This window comes from Nycticebus coucang, chromosome 5 (genome assembly GCF_027406575.1).
Source record: "Nycticebus coucang isolate mNycCou1 chromosome 5, mNycCou1.pri, whole genome shotgun sequence".
In the NCBI taxonomy this organism is placed as follows: Eukaryota; Metazoa; Chordata; class Mammalia; order Primates; family Lorisidae; genus Nycticebus; species Nycticebus coucang.
In genome coordinates this window covers 142,346,165-142,366,368 of record NC_069784.1, presented here as the reverse complement: position 1 = coordinate 142,366,368, position 20,204 = coordinate 142,346,165, and the positions used below count along the sequence as shown (strand labels likewise).

Sequence of the window (20,204 nt, the reverse complement as noted above, 5' to 3'; positions counted from 1 at the left end):
GTAATAAAACCAAAATCTCCAAGGGGAAGGACATTAGAATGACTGCAGATCTCTCTGCTAAAACCTTTCAAGCTAGAAGAGGGCAGTCATCAACCTTTAATCTCCTTAAACAAAATAAATTTCAATCAAGGATCCTGTATCTGGCTAAACTGAGTTTCATTTATGATGGAGAAATTAAATACTTTAATGACACACACTTTGAAGAGATTTGCCATAACTAAACCAGCTCTCCAGTATATTCTCAGACCTAACCTCCATAATGAACAGCACAATCCTCCACCACCAAAGTAAACTCACTCAGAAACTTTTCATCAAATTCCAACTTCCACAGTGGTGAAAGGATTAAAAATGTCCACTGGATTTTTAAAAAACTCAATACCCAAAATACTACCAGGCTTATCAATACTCCCAATTAATGTGAATGGCTTAAATTGTCCTCTAAAGAGGAACAGGTTGGCTGACTGGATACAAAAACTCAGGCCAGAAATCTGCTGCATACAAGAATCTCACCTTACTTTAAAAGATAAACATAGATTCCGGGTGAAGGGATGGTCACCTATAATTCAGGCAAATAGAAACCAGAAAAAAGCAAGTGTTACAATTTTATTCACAGATACAATAGGCTTTAAACCAACAAAAGTAAGGAAAGATAAGGATTGTCACTTCATATTTGTTAAGGGCAACACCCAACATGATGAGATTTCAATTATTAATATTTATGCACCCAACCAGAATGCGCCTCAATTTATAAGAGCGACTCTAATAGACATGAGTAATGTGATTTCCTCCAGCACCATAAGAGTAAGAGATTTTAATACCCCTTTGGCAGTGTTGGATAGATCATCCAATAAGAAGTAAGCAAAGAAATTTTAGACTTAAACTTAACCATCCAACAATTGAATTTAATGGACACCTACAGAACATTTCATCCTAACAAAACTGAATACACATTCTTCTCATCAGCCCATGGATCATTCTCCAGAACGATTACATCTTAGGTCACAAGTCTAACCTCAGCAAATTTAAAAGAATAGAAATCATTCCTTGTATTTTCTTGGACCATAATGGAATAAAAGTTGAACTCAGTAACAGATATCTGCATACAAAAACATGGAACCTAAATAACCTCATGCTGAATGATAGCTGAATGGGTCATGAATGAGATTAAGAAGGAAATTACCAAATTTTTGGAACAAAATGATAATGAAGACATGAATTACCAGAACCTCTGAGATACCGCAAATGCAGTCATAAGAAGGAAATTTATAGCATTGCAAGCCTTCCTCAAAAGAATGGAAAAAGAGGAAGTCAACAACTTAATGGGACATCTCAAGCAACTGGAAAAGGAAGAACATTCCAAGCCTAGACCCAGCAGAAGAAAAGAAATAACTAAAATTAGAGCAGAACTAAATGAAATTGAAAACAAAAGAATCATAGAACAAATCAATCAATCAAAAAGTTGTTTTTTTAAAAAGGTCAATAAAATAGATAAACCTTTGGCTAACCTAACCAGAAGCAGAAGAGTAAAATCCCTAATTTTATCAATCACAATGATAAAGGCCAAATAACAACAGACTCCTCAGAAATTCAAAAAATCCTTTATGAATATTACATAAAACTCTATTCTCAGAAGTATGAGAATCTGAGGGAAATAGGTCAATACTTGGAAACATGCCACCTTCTTAGACTTAGCCAGAAAGAAGTGGAAATGTTGAACAAGCCTATAACAAGTTCTGAAATAGCATCAACTATAAGAAATCTCCCCAAAAAGAAAAGCCCTGGACCAGATGGCTTCACATCAGAATTCTATCAAACCTTTAAAGAGGAACTAATACCTATATTACTTAACCTTTTCCAAAACATCAAAAGAGAAGGAATTCTTCCCAACACATTCTATGAAGCAAATATTACCCAGATTCCCAAATCAGGACAAGACCCAACAAGAAAAGAAAATTGTACACCAATATGTCTAATGAATATTAATGCAAAAATATTCAATAAGATCCTAGCAAACAGAATCCAACAAAACATCAAACAAATTATACATCACGACAGGTGGGTTTCATTCCAGGGTCCCAAGGATGATTCAATATATGTAAATCCACAAATATAATACATCACATAAACAAATAAAAACACTATATGATTCTCTCAATTGATGCAGAAAAAGCTTTTGATAATATCCAGTATCCTTTCTTGATCAGAACACTTAAGAAAATAGGTATAGAAGGGACATTTCTTAAACTGATAGAGGCCACCTACAGCAAACCCACAGCCAATATCATATTGAATGGAGTTAAATTGAAATCATTTCCACTCAGATCAGGAACCAGGCAAGGATGCCCATTGTCTCCGCTGCTTTTCAACATTGTAATGGAATTCTTAGCCATCACTATCAGGCAAGAGAAGGCAATCAAGGGGATCCAAATAGGACCAGAGGAAATCAAACTGTCACTCTTCACAGATGATATGATTGTATATCTGGAAAATCCCAGGGACTCAACTACAAAACTCCTAGAAGTGATCAAGGAATACAGCAACATCTTAGGATACCAAATTAACACTCACAAATCTGTAGCCTTTATAAATACGAACAATAGTCAAAGGGAAAAAACAATCAAGGACTCTATTCCCTTTACAATAGTGCCAAAGAAGATAAAATATCTGGGAGTGTATCTAACTAAGGACATGAAAGATATCTGTAAAGAGAACTATGAAACTTGAGAAAAGAAATAGGTCAAGATGTTAATAAATGTAAAAATATACCATGCTCATGGCTGGGAAGAATCAACATTGTTAAAATGTCTATACTACTAAAGAAATTTACAGATTTAATGTGATCCCTATTAAAGCACCTCTGTCATACTTTAAAAACCTGGAAAAATTAGTACTTCATTTTATATGGAAACAGAAAAAATCTCGAATAGCCAAGACATTACTCAGAAATAAAAACAAATTGGGAGGAATCACACTTCCAGACTTTAGACTAGACCATAAATCAATAGTGATCAAAATAGCATGGTACTGGCACAAAAATAAAGAAGTACATGTATGGAACAGAATTGAAGACCAAGAGGTGAACCCAGACACTTATCATCATTTGATCTTTGACAATCCTATCAAAAATATAAATTGGGGGAAAGATTCCCTGTTTAACAAGTGGTGCTGGGTGAATTGGCTGGTGACCTGTAGAAGACTGAAACTGGACCCACACCTTTCTTCTCTAACAAAAATTGACTCTTAATGGCTAAAGGACTTAAACTTAAGACATGAAACTATAAAAGTCCTTGGAGAGAGTGCAGGGGAAACACATGAAAAAAATTGGCCTGGGAGAATACTTTATGAGAAGGACACCCTGGGCAATTGAAGCAACATCAAAAATACATTACTGGGATCTGATCAAATTAAAAACCTTCTGCATTGCTAAGAACACACTAAGTAAAGCAAATAGATAGCCCTCCAAATGGGAGAGGATTTTTGCAAGTTATATTTCCAACAAAGGTCTAATAAGCAGAATCCACAGAGAACTCAAACTTATTAATAAGAAAAAAAAACAAGTGACCCCATTTCATTGTGGGCAACAGACATGAACCGAAGCTTCTCTGAAGAAGACAGGCACATGGCCTACAGACACATGAAAAAATGCTCATCATCTTTAGTATTAGAGAAATGCAAACCAAAACCACTCTGAGATACCATCTAACTCCAGTAAGAGTAGCCCACATCACAAAATCCCAAAACTACAGATGTTGACATGGATGTGGAGAAAAGGGAACACTTCTGTACTGCTGGTAGGAATGCAAGTTAGTACGTTCCTTTTGGAAGGAAGTTTGGAGAACACTCAGGGATCTAAATGTAGACCTGCCGTTTGGTCCTGCAATTCCTCTACTAGGTTTATATCCAAAAGACCAAAAATCACTTGGCAACAAAGATATTTGCACCAGATTGTTCATTGCAGCTCTATTCATAATTGCCAAGTCATGGAAGAAGCCCAAGTGCTCATCGATCCATGAATGAATTAATAAATTATGGTATATGTATATCATGGAATACTATGCAGCATTAAAAAATGAAGACTTTACCTCTTTTATGTTTACATGAATGAAACTGGAAAATATTCTTCTTAGTGAAGCATCTCAGGAATGGAAAAACAATATCCAATGTACTCAGTACTACTATGAAACCAATTTATAATCACTCACACTTTCATATGAAAAATGAATCACAACTATAGCCTAGGATGAAGGAGGGAAGGGCAGCTCAAGGGGAAGGGAGAGGGGTGGGTCAATAGAGGGAGAGTTAATAGGGGGACCACACCTATGGAGCATATTGAAGTACAAGTTGGATCTATCAGGTGTAGAACACAAATGTCTTAACACCGTAATTGGGTAAATGAGGTGAAGCGTATGTTAATTAGTAGGACGTAAGCACTCCAATTTGTATAAATAATCAACACATCGAATCCCACAATGGCATAAATGTATTCACGATCTATGTACAAATGACTTAATAAAAATTTTTTTTTTTTTTTTAAAAACCCTACAAGGAACACAGTATTAATGTCCTTATTTTGCAGATGACAAAATGGAGACATAAAGAGAGTGAGTCCTACCCAACAGCCCACAGTTTGTATGGGGCAGGGTCTGACTTTCAGACCCATGTCTTAACTGTGACATGTTGCTTTTCATTCTACATTAGTACAAGTTACTAAGGTCTAAGTCTATGTTACTTTTTAAAATGGTGTCATGTCATCATAGTACTTCATTTTTAAAAATATCTACATGATTTGGAAATCATTTTGCCTCTTAAATATTTCTGATTACTACATATTATGCTCACCAAAGAAAAACAGAGAAAAAAAATCTGCAAGTGTATTGAATTTATTCAGGAATTAGAAATGAGGATGCCCAGCCATGGCAATCCACATATACATCTAAAGAGAGGAGGTTAAAGGGAAATTTTTAGTGGTAAAGGAGAAGTTCAAAAAAACTGCTTAGAAACAGAATTCACCAGTTTTGGAGACTCAAAGCCAGAGTTGGCATTGATTCATTGGTGGAGATGCCATTACTTAGCCAGTGTTCTTTCCACCGCATCTTATCTGAATTGTTGAGTCCTAAAAAAGGAATTGCTTGTGGGTTATTTTAGAAAGTCCTTGAGGCAGTCTTTGCCTCAGACATGCAAATGTGAACTCTCCTCGCTCTTGTTTGTTTGGGTCTGACAAAAAGTGATTTCATCCAGTATCTTCAACTTTTACAAAAACAAATATGATCTAGATATTAGACCTTAGCCAGTAATATTTTGTATCACTGGACTAAGTACTTTTCAGAACTTACTTTCATTTAATTCTCACCCTAATTCTTTGCATTATTATTTTGATAATCTCATTTTGTAAATGAGGAAACTAAGGCCCAAAGTCAATAAGTAGCTATCCAGAAGTGGCATAGATAGGTGGGGTACAAGCTGAGACCTGGCCATGAAGTGTGTGCCCATAAGCACACACTGGTATCGCCACCAAATGCTAAATGTGCTCCATGTGTTTGTTTTCCAGAGACCATGTTGTAGAAGGTTGATGGGTATACTAGTGTTTGAAAAGCTCTTAGGGAGACAACTTGAGCCCAGACAAATCCTCAGATCTCTTGGTTATCTGGGGTTACATAGGACTAAACCAAATTCCTTAAGACCACAAATTTCCCTGTGGTGCATCTTACAAGGGTACATGTGAAACAGTAAATGTAGAATATAAATGTCTTAACACAATAACTAAGAAAATGCCAGGAAAGCTATGTTAACCAGTGTGATAAAAATATGTCAAATGGTCTATAAAACCAGTGTATGGTGCCCCATGATCGCATTAATGTACAAAGTTATGATTTAATAAAAAAAGAAGACCACAAATTTTCAGTTCGTTTTGTAAATAAATCAAGATTCCATAGACGTGTGACAAGATTCAATTCCACAAATAAAATTCAACCTCCAATGTTTTGGGAAAATAGTTTACTTTTTTAAATATCTTAAGTATGTGAAGGAGTTTTTGACACTACCCTATAAGATTCCACTCTTCTCCAGTAACTGTCTTGAGTACAAGGCACTTGAAAGGCAGCTGGTGCAAAAGATCTTTCCAACCTTTTTTCTTTTTGTAAAAAGTAGGTTAAGTGCCTGTGTGAAAGATGTAATATTCTGGGACTGAAAGTTGAGGCCAAAGGAAATCTATACAAATAAACCTTGTTAAACTCTTATCTATCTGGTCACTTCTCCACCCAATCATCTACTTTGCTTTTTTTTTTTTTTTGTAGAGACAAGAGTCTCACTTTATCGCCCGCGGTGAGTGCCATGACGTCACACAGCTCACAGCAACCTCCAGCTCTTGGGCTTAGGCGATTCTCTTGCCTCAGCCTCCCGAGCAGCTGGGACTAAATGCACCCGCCACAGTGCCCGGCTATTTTTTTGTTGCAGTTTGGCTGGGGTGGAGTTTGAACCTGCTACCCTCGGTATATGGGGCTGGCGCCCTACTCACTGAGCCACAGGTGCCGCCCAGCCACTTTGCGTTTTTACATTTTCACAATTTACTACTCTTGTCCAATTAAGCATATACATTGTTCAACTCTATGTTCAATTTTTTCTTTATTCTTTCATACCTCATAAAACTTACATTAAATAAATGTGTGTTCTTTGTTGTTGATCTATTTTATATTAATTCTCAGGCCCAAGTGAAAATGCCTCATAATCCACAGGTAAAATTTTGTCTCCTACATATGTATGAGTGTATAGTCAATGAATAGTTATCTTTGGACTTCTATTTTGCGGTTCAGTTTTCAGAAACATCCCAAAGTTATAGAATTATTTTTGCTTCTAACTAAAATTTGTAACTATGCTTGAAAGTGAAGTAGTTGAGCTGTACAACTTCTTGACAGTACAGAAATTATTTATTTTGCTTGTCCCAATAACAAAGACAAAAGGGATGATTTTATTGCAATCCACAAAATTTCAACACAATACCTATCATCATTCATATATCATCATTATCATAAATATATGTCACCAATCATAATTCATTTATGTATGTCTGTTTACATGTGAACAAAGTTCATTAAACTTTACTGCCTGAACAAGATTCTGGTTTTATTTATTTATGCCTCCATGGCTTAAGTGTAGTTTGAAACTATCTAAAATAAAGAAAATAAAGTATTCTATTCTAATCCCAAACTGTTATCATGGTTAATCCAGGATATAGAGTGTTATCCATTTAATGAATCGTACTTTGCATCATTTTATCAAAACTGGGCTATTTTGGAACCAGAAAAAAACCCAAATAGCAAATACAGTTCTTAGATATAAAAGCAAATCTGGAGGCATCACATTGCCAGACTTCAGATTATATTACAAGGCTATAGTGATCAAAACAGCATGGTACTGGCACAAAGATAGAGACACAGATCTATGGAATAGGATTGAGAATCTAGAGATGAACCCAGCCACATATTCTCATTTAATCTTTGATAAGCCTAAAAAAAACATGCAATGGGGAAAAGAATCCTTATTTGACAAATGGTGCTGGGAGAACTGGTTATCCACCTGCAGAAGACTGAAACTGGACCCACACCTCTCACCATTGACAAAAATTGATTCTCATTGAATAAAAGTTTTAAATTTAAGACACGAAACAATAAATATTCTAGAACAGAGTGTGGGGAAAACAGTTGAAGATATTGGACTGGGAAAAAGCTTTATGAGGAAGACCCCCCTAGCAATTGCATCAACGTCAAAAATAAATAACTGGGGCTTGATCAAGCTAAAAAGCTTTTCCCCAGCAAAGAGTACCACAAACAGAGCGAACAAACATCCCTAAGAATGGGAGACGATTTTTGCATGTTATGAACCTGACAAAGGCCTGATAACTAGAATCTACAAAGAACTCAAATTAAACAATAAGAAACCCTCTCTAGAAGTAGGCAAGAGATTTGAACAGAAACTTCTCTGAGGATGACAGATGAATGGCCAACAAACACATTAAAAATGCTCATTGTCTTTAATCATCAGAGAAATGTAAATCAAAACCACTCTAAGATATCACCTAACCCTAGCAAAATTAGCCCAAGTCACAAAGTACCTAAACACAGATGCTGGCATGGACGTGAAGAGAGGGGAACACTTCTTCACTGCTAATGGGATTGCAAACTAATACAGCCCTTTTGAAGAGAAGTATGGAGAATCCTCAAAGATCTAAAACTAGACCTTCCATTTGACCCTGCAATCCCATTACTAGGTATCTACACAGAAGAACAAAAAAATCATTTTACCACAAAGACATTTGCACTAGAATGTTTATCGTGTGGCTCAATTCCTAATTGTCAAGTTGTGGAAGTAACCTAAGTGCCCATCAGCCTATGAATGGATCAACAAACTGTGGCATATGTATAACATAGAATATTAATTTAGCCCTTAAAAAAGATGGAGACTGAGGGCAGCACCTATGGTTCAGTGAGTAGGGCACCGGCCCCATATACTGAGGGTGACAACATAGGTTTGATGTTCAAACCCAGCCCCGGCCAAACTGGAAAAAAAAAATAGCTGGGCATTGTGGTGGGTGCCTGTAGTCCCAGCTACTTGGGAGGCTGAGGCAAGAGAATTGCCTAAGCCCAAGATCTGGAGGTTGTTGTGAGCCATGATGCCATAGCACTCTACCGAGGGCGACAAAATAAGACTCTGTCTCTAAAAAAAAAAAAAAAAAAGATGGAGACTTTACATGTTTTACATTTACTGGATGGAGTTCAGAAATACATTCTTCTTAGTAAAGTATCATAAGAATGGAAAAATAAATATCCAGTATGCTTCATACTTAATATATGAAATCAATATATGAACAATTACATGTTCTTAAGAAGAATAAAACACTAATATAGTCTAGTTTGGGGATAGAGGGAAGTGGGAAAGGAGAAGGGAGAGAACATATGGCAGAAGGATGGAGGGCAGTAGGTAAGATCACACTTAATGTGCACCTTGTGAGGGTGTATAACATGCCCATTGTGTGAGGGGTTCTTCTACAAATGGAACTTTACCCTACAAGTGAGAACAAAGTAACCTAAATATTGTAGGCTCATATTAATTTGAATAAAGTTTTTAAAAACCTGGACTATTTTCTTCAACTTTAAGCTATGTTATACTATAATATATAAAATACAGTGAGATATCAGTGACTGTAGGTGATAGTTCTCATTATAATAAATTAAACATGATAAAATACCCTGCCAATAAATAGTCTATTGTAAGGAAATGTTAATTTTATGTAGGATACTTGTGTGCACATACATACAATGTATTTTGCAAAGAACCTGGGTATGTATTGAAAATTAACAAAACCTAAATAAAAATAATAGTTGACAAACAAAAAATAGCATAGTGAATTAAACAAAGAAGGTAATTCGTGACAAGACTTGAACTAAAAAAGTATATTTTAAAAATAAAACATACATGCATTCAAGTAACAAATGGGTACCAGAAATAGTAATAAATACTAAATTATGACAGTAAAGTTTGTATAACTCTCCTCACCTTAAAGGAATGAGTCTAATGCAATTATAAGCAAAAACAAATTAAATAACTTACAAAAAAAACAGTGCAGGTAACTTTTCCATTTTTCTTAGTTTTTCAACGAGAAGTGGAAACATTGCCTTCTTGTTTTCTGAACTAAAATCTGGCTGAGGGCTAAGACTGTGTAGTACCCTTTTGGCCTGTAGCAGTGAATAAAAAACAATTTTTTTATGTTCTGCATAAGAAAGAAAAAAAGTACTACTTTCCACTAAAATATTTTCATAGTTGTCTAATCTATGTTTCTGTTAAATAATCCTATGAAAGTATATTATTAAATTATTGGAAAACTATCAAATAAACATACAAACTATTACACTAGAAACAAAAATGTGATAGTAATATACATAAACACACACATACAGAATTTAACAAGAACATTTTTAAGGCAATTCAATTTAGTCAGGAAAAGAATTGTTCTGTGCATGATGAAGGTTCCATCATGTAGAAAAATCCCTTTCAAACACATTTTCAAGGTTTTTCAATGACAAATATCTATAAGAGGCTGGGTGCAGTGACTGATGCCTATAATCCCAGCTCTCTGGGTGGCTGAAACGAGTGGGTCCTTTAAGCTCAAGGGTTCAAAACAGCCTGAACAAAGGAGATCTTGTCTCTACTAAAAATAGAAAAACTAGCTGGGCATGGCGGTAGGTTCATGGAGTCCCTGCTACTCAGGAGGCTGAGGCAAGAGGGTCACTTGAGCCCAAGAGTTTGAGGTTGCTGTGAACTACGATGCCATGACACTCTACCCAAGATAGAGGTATTTTTCTTTCTCAAAAGAAAAATATATATCTACAAGAAAATGTAAGTAAATTACATTATTTTCTGAAAGGGAAGAGATTAATGTACATATAAGAGGAAAAAAAATCAAATGAGAAAAGTCTAATACATGTCACTCCTGGAAAATCAGAAACCTCAATTTGTGACAACAAAACAAACTTCAAAATATAAAAACTATCAACTGATTTAAAATAAATATGCATGACATGTATCACTCCAGGTTAAAGTCTTAACATACAAGTAGTTCTTACAACTTGAAATAAAAATGATACAAGAAAAGAAAACCCTCCAAGACAAAAAAATAAAAAAAGAAGAAGAGTAAAAAATTCTTAGCTACTGTTTTGAGTCTATTCTCTCTACTGCCAAGGCAACAACAACACCACCCCTCTGGTGGTGAGCCTTCTTTTTTTGTCGTTTATACCACCTAGGAAGAACCAGCAAGACAAAGGCCAATTTCTGGGTTTTTTTTTTTTTATTCTACTTCAGAATCACCAGACTTGATGCTCGATTTAAAACTCTAAAATAAAAATTGAAGATAAAAATATCCAGAAAATGGTACTAATTGAATGACGTAAGTCAAGAAAACAATAAAAAACAGTGTTTTGCCTAACAAAGTGAAAATTACCTCTTCCATACTGCCATTTTTAATCCAATTTGTTAATTCTGCCTTTAAGCTCTCTTCATATTTTCTAGCATCCATCTTCTTAATGACCAATTTATTGTTAAAATGAACGAAGTTCTCTGGACACAGTTCCTTGAAAACAAATACCACAAATTAAATAAAATCATGCAAGATAATCTAAAGATGTTTCTCGATTATATGCCTCATTATCAGCATGACAGGCTTGAAGACTGAGATTGTTAAACTTCTTTTTCCACCCCATAGCTTCTAATGCATAAACTACTATGATAGAAGAACTCTTTAACAGAAAAGATGAAACCAAAGTAGAGAGCAGCTAAGGCATAGAGAAAGGAGGCAAGTACAGTTAAATTTAAAAATGGAAGAAAATAAATCCAAAGTGTAAGAGGAAACTAAAATATCATAGTATCCCAGAAGTTCAAACAAAAAATATTTTCAGGAATTAAAATAAAACAGAATTTAAAACTCATTAAAAAGAAATAAATGTTAGGAAGAGGAATGTAGAAGAAGGGGCAACTTCATTTTGCAGAGTCCTCTAATAATTACAAAAAGATCAGAAGCAAGTGATCAGAAAGGGTGAGGGTTTGTCTTTCTTAACAGCAGTGTCATCATCCTCTATAACAGCATTAATCCCATGATTATTATTTACCTGGGCCTGGGGCCACCTCTTCCCAATTTGAAGCATGGTGTCATAAAGCTGGATGCTTTCTCGAGGAGAAAGAGTGAGATCAGGAGGGAATCCATACCTTTCAATCTATGTTCAAAATAAAATTTAACTTTTTTAACATTCCTTTTATTTTATCCTATGTCTTATCCTTTGTCTCACAGTCACTATTAGAAACCCAAAGATATTGACAGGCTTTAAGATAAAATGCTCAAATGCTGTTTGGCCCTAAATGCTAACAAAATACTATCCGTAAGTGTGCCTGAATTAATGAAGTAGAAAAACAAAAATAAACTCCACCAAAAATCTTTTGTTACTCCATAAGACTATTTTATTGGGCTAATTTTTTATGAACCATCTTTATAATTGAAATCAGAGTACCAGGAAGCCAAAAGATTTGTGGACTCAGTTTAAGCAAGAAAAGACAACCTCTGCACTACAGCTGAAACTGAAATTGATTTAATTATGAATATAATTCTTTACTTTTATGTGTACCACACCAGGGTAAAAAAGGCAAATCTTCTTTGCTTAACTTCCAAGATAAGAACTGGAACAACTTCAATATAAAACTTCTCTATCACCTTCAAGAGACTCCAAGAAATTCCTCCCACAGGTTGCGGACTTAGATCTGCTTTAACTCTTCTAGATATACACACACTTTTATTTTCCACAAATGTTCTTAAGTGAAAATAAAAACATTCCTATTCTCAAAGAAGTTCATGATAGTATTTTCTACTGGTTTCAACCACTACTACTACAAATCAATTGCTTACAGAAATGTTGGAAGCCATATAAGGCACAGCTCGGCCTTACTTCCTCTTTAAGTAAAAAAGTTTCACCTTTTCCCAGTAACTTTATGCAGCAACTAGCCAACCAATCACCTTATGCCCCATCTTGCTTATTCTAGCCAATCCCCAGTTGGCAACTCCTCTGAACCTCCCAACAAGACACACCCTCCTTCCCCATAATGCTTATAAGGCACGAGTTTTTTCAATAAAGTTGGAGACTTGATCAGAAAACTGTCTTGTCTCCCTTTCTCACGCCCCTTGTTTGTTTTTCTCCTTTAGGTGGTTCCTGCATCCCCCGTTGCTGTCCCGTGGGTCGGGACATCCTGGCACCCAACGAGGGGCCATCAGGACCCCCTGGAGGAGAACGCTTGCCCATGGAAGCCCCGGCCGGGCACCCTTCGGAGCTGCAAGCGAGGACCCGCGTACACTCATCATTCAGATCGCCTCGGTTCACCCACCGTGAGACAGATAAGAGGATAAGGTAGGCAAACGATAACTTACAAGATTTCAAACATTTCACCCCTTTGTCTTGGCTGTTATTATTGGCTCTCCCGGATCTAATTCACTTATCAACACTCACAGCGCCAAAGCAGGGAAGGACGAGAGGTACCCGTTTAGGCAGTGAGAACTCCAAAACACTTGGACTAGTTTTTCTGCCTAACACTCTCTAACAAACTCTGAGCTCGCTACGTCTTATACGGTCGTTCACCTCAAGGGCACTCCCAGGGACGCTGCCTCCCAAAGGCTATGCCTGAGGGCGGTAGGCAGCTGTCCTGCCTGAGAGGGTCCGAGCAGGCGGATTATACCTGCCGACCTATGACACGCGAGCAGAGATCATAAGGCACAGAGAGAGTGGTCACAGAGAAACTTAAGTTCTGAGTCGACTGGAGACTTGCATGAACCGAAATCCTGGGAGAGCCATCCAACCAACATAATGGGGAATTTGCTTAGTACACATGAAATGTTCCTTGACGGACTCAAGGGATCACTCAGAGTGCGAGGAGTAAGGGTTAAAAGAAAGGACCTTAAAGAATTTTTTAATTTTATTCATGAAACCTGCCCCTGGTTCCCTTTAGAGGGAACAATCAGCCAAAAATGCTGGGAATGAGTAGGAGATGCCTTGCAGGACTTTTACCACACCTTTGGTCCTGACAAAGTCCCAGTTACAGCCGTTTCCTACTGGAATTTAATTCATGACATGTTAAAAGTTCATTCACTAGATCCTGACATTCGACATGTCATCAAGGTAGGAGAAGAAGTCCTTAAAGAGGCTTCTCGCCCTCCTTCCACCTGCTCCTCTGTCACGGTAGAAATTCCTGACAACTCCCCAGTTTCCCCTAAACCCCCAAACAGCCCCGACAATGCTCTTAAAACTCCAAATGTTACCAACCCTTTCCCTCAAAAACCTTCATCTCCCAAACTCTACCCATCGCTCATTTCTAATAATCAAATACCTCATTTAAACCCTGAGGAAGAAGAATCCCTAGAAAATCAAGCTGTCCATTACCATGATAACCCCTGGGGCCTTACAGCCCCTGTCATCAATAAAACCCCCCCTTATAACCCACACTTTTACAACCTCAACACCTCAGTTATTCCAAAACCTCCCTCTATACCCAATAATCTCCCACTTGACACCATCCGACTAGCAAAAACAACACTCACTCAAGAAGTCTCCTCCCTCAAAGAAATATTACAAACCAAGCGTGAGCACCTTCACCTTATTAAAGAAATTCAGGCCCTTGAAACTGAACTTTTTAAACTAAACCCCAACCTCACCACCAATAATCCATCTCCCTCACCACCACAAAAAATAGGGAGAACAAAAAGGGCCAAAGGCAACCCCCCTGTTCTTACATTTCCAGTCACCCGTAGCCAAAGTTCTAACCCTGCCGTAGCAGAATCTGAAGACAATGAGATTGAGGAAGACCCTTCTAATGAAAATGAAACCTCCCCCGACTCCATAAAACCTGATCCTGATATTTCAGACATGGAGGATTTAGACACTGACCAAAAGAATCTTGTTAAAGGACAAAAATACCGCCGCCTAAACCTTAAACATTTAAAAGACCTAAAAACGGAAGTTACCAATTATGGCCCCACTGTCCCTTATACAGTTACCATCCTTGAGAGTCTTAGTGACTGATGGCTAACACCCAACGATTGGCTCTCCCTGGCACGAGCCACATTATCAGGAGGTGACTATGTCCTTTGGCGGACTGACTTTGTAGAAAATTGTCGAGAAACTGCCCAGCACAATAGTGAAAGTAAAATCACACGCTCTTGGACCCGAGATAAACTACTTGGCCGGAGTCCCTATGAAACTAATGAAATCCAAGCAACATTTCCCCCTGGATTACTAGCCCAAATTCAGAATGCAGGCCTCAAAGCTTGGCGACGACTCCCTCCTAAAGGCTCAGCCACCACCTCCTTGGCTAAAGTTCGCCAAGGCCCTGATGAACCCTATAGTGACTTTGTCAGCCGCCTCACTGATGCTGCCGAAAGATTATTAGGGGAAGCAGAAACCGAGGGCACCTTCATTAAACATCTTGCTTATGAAAATGCAAATTTAACATGCCAGGAAATCCTTAGACCCCATCGTTGTGGCAGTCTGTCCGACTACATAAAATTATGCTCAGGCATTGGCACTTCTCACACGCTTGGTCTAGCCATTGGGGCAGCCTTAAAAGACCTCACCTCAAATAACCAACAAAAAACCTGTTATAATTGTAAACAGCCAGGGCACTTCGCCCATAACTGCCCTAATGAAAAGCTACCACCAATTCCCCGCCTAAATGTTCCCAGCCCTGAGCACCTCCCAAAACTCATTGCCCACATTGCAAGCACGGCCTTCACTGGGCTAATGAATGCTACTCCAAAACTGATATTGAAGGTAAACTCCTTACCCCTTCGCGGGAAAACCCCAACCAGGGAAACTCCCTGAGGGGCCAGCCCCTGGCCCCAACTCAGGGACTGAACCAAGGGGCCACCAGGTTCATCCCTCAAGCCCAGGAAAACCAACAACAAATTCTCCCCGCTCAGATGTCAAATCTCTCCTCCACACCACCCCAGGTAGCACAGGATTGGACCTCTGTGCCGCCACCGATACAATATTAATTCCTGACCAAGGAATACAGCTCTTACCCACAGAGTCATATGGGCCCCTACCTCCTGAGACCTTCGGCCTCGTCTTAGGCAGAGGAAGTATTACACTGGCCGGTCTCCACATCACTCCTGGAATTATTGATAACAATTATACAGGACAAATAACACTCTTAGCCTCAGCACCATCAGGACCTGTGTCCATCCCCAAAGGCAAAAAAATAGCCCAACTTATATTGCTCCCCATAAATTCCTCCAATAAAAATAGTTCCTCCTTCCCCAGACTAAATGCTGCTCTCAGATCAGCTGATGCTTATTGGGCACAAGAAATAACCCCTGAAAGACCATTGTTAACTTTACATCTTGATGGCAAAGCCTTTACAGGCTTAGTAGATACAGGGGCTGATGCTACAGTCATTGCTGCCCAAAACTGGCCCTCTAGTTGGCCCTGTGAAGCCTCCATAACTCACCTTAAAGGTATTGGTCAATCCACCAACCCTAAACAAAGCTCCAAAATATTAACATGGAAAGACGAAGAAGGTAATACCAGACAAGTACAACCTTACATTGTTTCAGGGCTGCCCATCAATCTTTGGGGGCAAGACATCTTATCCCAGATGAAAATCATTATGTGCAGTCCCAATGAAATCATCACTCATCAAGTGCTTAAGCAGGGCTTCTTACCAGGGCAAGGATTAGGTAAAAACGGCCAAGGAATAAAACAACCCCTTTCCCTAGTACAAAACAATAACCGCTCGGGTTTAGGGAGTGAACATTTTCCATAATGGCCATTGACTTTCCTGTACCCCACACTGATAAAATAAAATGGAAATCCGACACACCGGTGTGGGTAGATCAATGGCCTCTAAGTAATGAAAAACTTACAGCGGCTACTCAGTTAGTACAGGAACAACTAGCAGCTGGCCACTTAGAACCTACTACTTCCCCCCGGAACACCCCCATATTTACAATAAAAAAGAAAACAGGGTCCTGGAGACTTCTCCAAGATCTCAGAGAAATTAATAAAACCATGTATACCATGGGAGCCTTTCAACCAGGCCTCCCCTCCCCAATTGCTATTCCAGCCAATTATTTCAAAATTATTATTGATCTTAAAGATTGTTTCTTCACTATTCCTTTACACTTTCAGGACAGGGAGCGTTTTGCTTTCAGCCTACCCGTTATCAACTTCAAAGGGCCTATGCCCTGCTATCAATGGAAAGTACTCCCACAGGGAATGGCAAACAGTCCCACCCTATGTCAAAAATTTGTCGCCCAAGCCATAGACCCCCTCCGACCACTATGGCCCTCTATGTATATCATTCACTATATGGATGATATTCTTCTAGCAGGAACTTCAGCCTCGAAAGTACTCAAATGCAGCCAAGAACTAACAAATCAACTCAACACTTTATGACTCCAAATAGCTCCCAATAAAATACAACTCAAAGACCCCTATTATTATCTTGGATTCGAATTAAACTCAAATAAAATTACAACTCAAAAAGTCCAACTAAAAACTTCACACCTTCAAACCCTTAATGACTTCCAAAAATTCCTCGGTGATATTAACTGGTTAAGGCCCTATATAAAACTTACAACTGAGGAACTTAAGCCCCTTTTTAACACCCTACAGGGTGATTCCAATCCTCTCTCCCCATGCTCCCTCTCCCTTGAAGCAAAGAAAGCCCTTCGCTCCATTGAGAATGCCATTCAACAACAACAAATTACATTCCTTTCCTACAATAAACCTTTCTCTCTTATCATATGCCCTACACCTCACACACCAACCGGAGTTTTATGGCAAGACAACCCCCTTCTTTGGATTCACTTATCCTCCTCTCCCTCCTGGGTACTTACCCCCTACCCTTCATTAGTCACAAAAATCATACGACAAGGGAGAGAAAAAAGCTTACAATACTTCGGAAGAGATCCCAATCAACTTATTCTTCCATATACTAAGGAACAATTAAATTGGCTTATTCAACATGATGACGATTGGACCATTTCCCTCACTTCATTCCAAGGAACAATAGATAACCATTTCTCTCCCCACAAATTACTCCAATTTGCACGATTACATCCCTTCGTTATCCCCAAAATCACCACTTAAACAAGCATTCTTAGTATTTACAGATGGCTCCTCCAATGGCACGGCTGCTTTTACTATCAATGATAAAGAACATTCCATTAAATCCCCTTTCAAATCTGCCCAACTTGTAGAACTTTTTGCAATCCTTCAAGTCTTTACAGAATTACCCAATTCTCCCTTTAATCTTTACACTGATAGTTCTTATCTAGCCTTTTCCATCCCTTTGTTAGAAACTGTTCCCTATATCAAACCTACCACTAATGCAGTACCTCTATTCTATCAATTACAAAAGTTAATAAGAACCAGGCAAACTCCCTTTTACATCGGACACTTAAGAGCACATGCAGAACTACCAGGACCCCTTTCCCAGGGCAATGCCATCACTGACAAAAATACCCGACCTATATACCCCATCTTTACAGACTCTATTACCAAAGCCCAACAAACTCATGCTACTCACCATCTTAATGCTCACACCCTCCGACTCCTATTCAAAATTTCCAGAGAACAAGCTCGACAAATTGTCAAGTCCTGTCCCGGATGTGTAACCTCATTACCGGTTCCTCACTTGGGAGTCAATCCCAGGGGTATACTCCCCAATGAAATTTGGCAAATGGATGTTACCCATATCCCTGAATTTGGCACCCTTAAATATGTCCATGTCACTATTGACACCTTCAGTGAATTCATCTTCGCCACTCTTCAAAGCGGTGAAGCCACAAATAATGTCATAGCCCATATCCTCCAATGTCTTACTACCATGAATAAACCTCAAAAAATCAGAACTGACAACGACCCCGGATACATTTCCAAAGCCTTTCAATCATTCTGCCATCAATTAGAAATCAAGCACATTACCGGGATTCCTTATAATCCACAAGGCCAAGGGATCGTTGACAGAGTACATCAAACCTTAAAAACCACAATTAACAAACTTAAAACTACCTCCTTTTATCCCACCAAAGGCTCCCCTCGTAACCTCCTTAACCATGCTCTATTTGTCCTAAACTTCTTACAATTAGATTACCATGGAAAGTCTGCAGCTGACAGACTCTGGCACCAAGAAACAAACACCCAATATGCTAAAGTCATGTGGAAAGATCCCTTTACTTTAAAATGGAGTGGCCCCGACCCCGTTCTCATTTGGGGTCGAGGACATGCCTGTATATATGATACCAAAGAAGACAGACCTCGTTGGCTCCCAGAATGATTAATCAAACCCATCAACCCCCTCAGTAACACTATCAGTTCCAGGGAAAATCCCTGAGAAAACTTTATCTTCCCCTACAGATACGGCCCTGGAACATGACCTTCCTGAAGACAATACTTCTCAATAAACTCCTACCTACTAGGACAAAATCAATCAAAGCCATGGTTTTCTACCCTACCATAATATTCTTTATCTTATTAAACACTACCCTAGGTGGCATAGGGCCCCCAATTACCACAGAACAACTACTCCAAAAACTATATGGGGCTCCTTGTGACTGCAAGGGAGGAACAACTACAATAATACCCACCTCCCATACTAGCCAAGTTGATTGCAGCGGCAAAACCGCCTATTTAACTTTCACGTCACAGATAGGAGGAGGACATAAGCAAAACTGGCAGTGTGTTAATGCACCCAAAATAATACTCCCAGTTCAAAACGAACCAGGACCTTGTCCCACGGAGTGCGAAATAACCAATCAAATGCACTCTATGTGCTACAATAGTGTCCAGCAGTGCACCCACACAAACGGCAACACATATCTAACAGCCATTTTACAAAGAACTTATTCTGGCTCCTTTGGAGGTGAGCTTGATTCTACTCATAACCTGGGACACTCCAAATATGCCCAAGCCTCCTGCTTAGGCACTATTGGCAAAAATGTTTGCTGGCCACTAAAACCACCAATTCACACATCTGATGGTGGTGGGCCATCAGATAGGATAAGAGAAGATGCGGTTCAAAAACAAATTGAAAAAATAATTAGAGAAAAATATACTTCCCTACAATACCACCCCTTAGCTTTACCTAAATCTCAAGACATAGATCTCGACGTCCAAACCTGTGATATTTTAGAAGCCACTTTCAAAGCTTTAAATTATTCCAACCCAACCCTCGCGGCAAACTGCTGGCTATGTCTAACTCTTGGCATACCTATGCCCCTGGCCCTACTAACGAACACCTCCACTTCACATCTAAACTGTAGCGATAGTCTACCTTTTAGAGTCCAACCTATAGAATTTACAAAAACCCCTTGTATATACAAACCTCCCCAGAACAATAATTATGATGTAGACTTAGGAAGCATCACCTTCACAAACTGCTCCTCCATTTCTAACAACACCTCACACCGGTGCCCCCCTCCCGGACATGTTTTTGTATGTAGAGGAAATTTGGCCTACACGGCCCTACCAGGTAACTGGACAGGCTATTGCATAACCGCCCAACTATTCCCTGATATCTCTATTATACTAGGAGATCAACCTGTTCCTCTCCCCAGTCTTGATTATATAGCTGGACATCCATGCTCTAAAAGAGCTATTCAACTTATCCCACTAATAGCA

The 20,204-nt window shown here is 38.7% G+C and overlaps 1 protein-coding gene across 1 annotated transcript in view; it reads right to left on the bottom strand.

The window, feature by feature from the left end:
* The window catches only part of LOC128585870 (probable ATP-dependent RNA helicase DDX60), a 147,641-nt gene that overhangs the window by 41,135 nt on the left and 86,302 nt on the right, over positions 1-20,204 (bottom strand). The window contains 3 exon segments of the mRNA XM_053591251.1: positions 9,604-9,728; positions 10,991-11,119; positions 11,655-11,759. Coding sequence (XP_053447226.1) covers positions 9,604-9,728; positions 10,991-11,119; positions 11,655-11,759 — 359 coding nt within the window.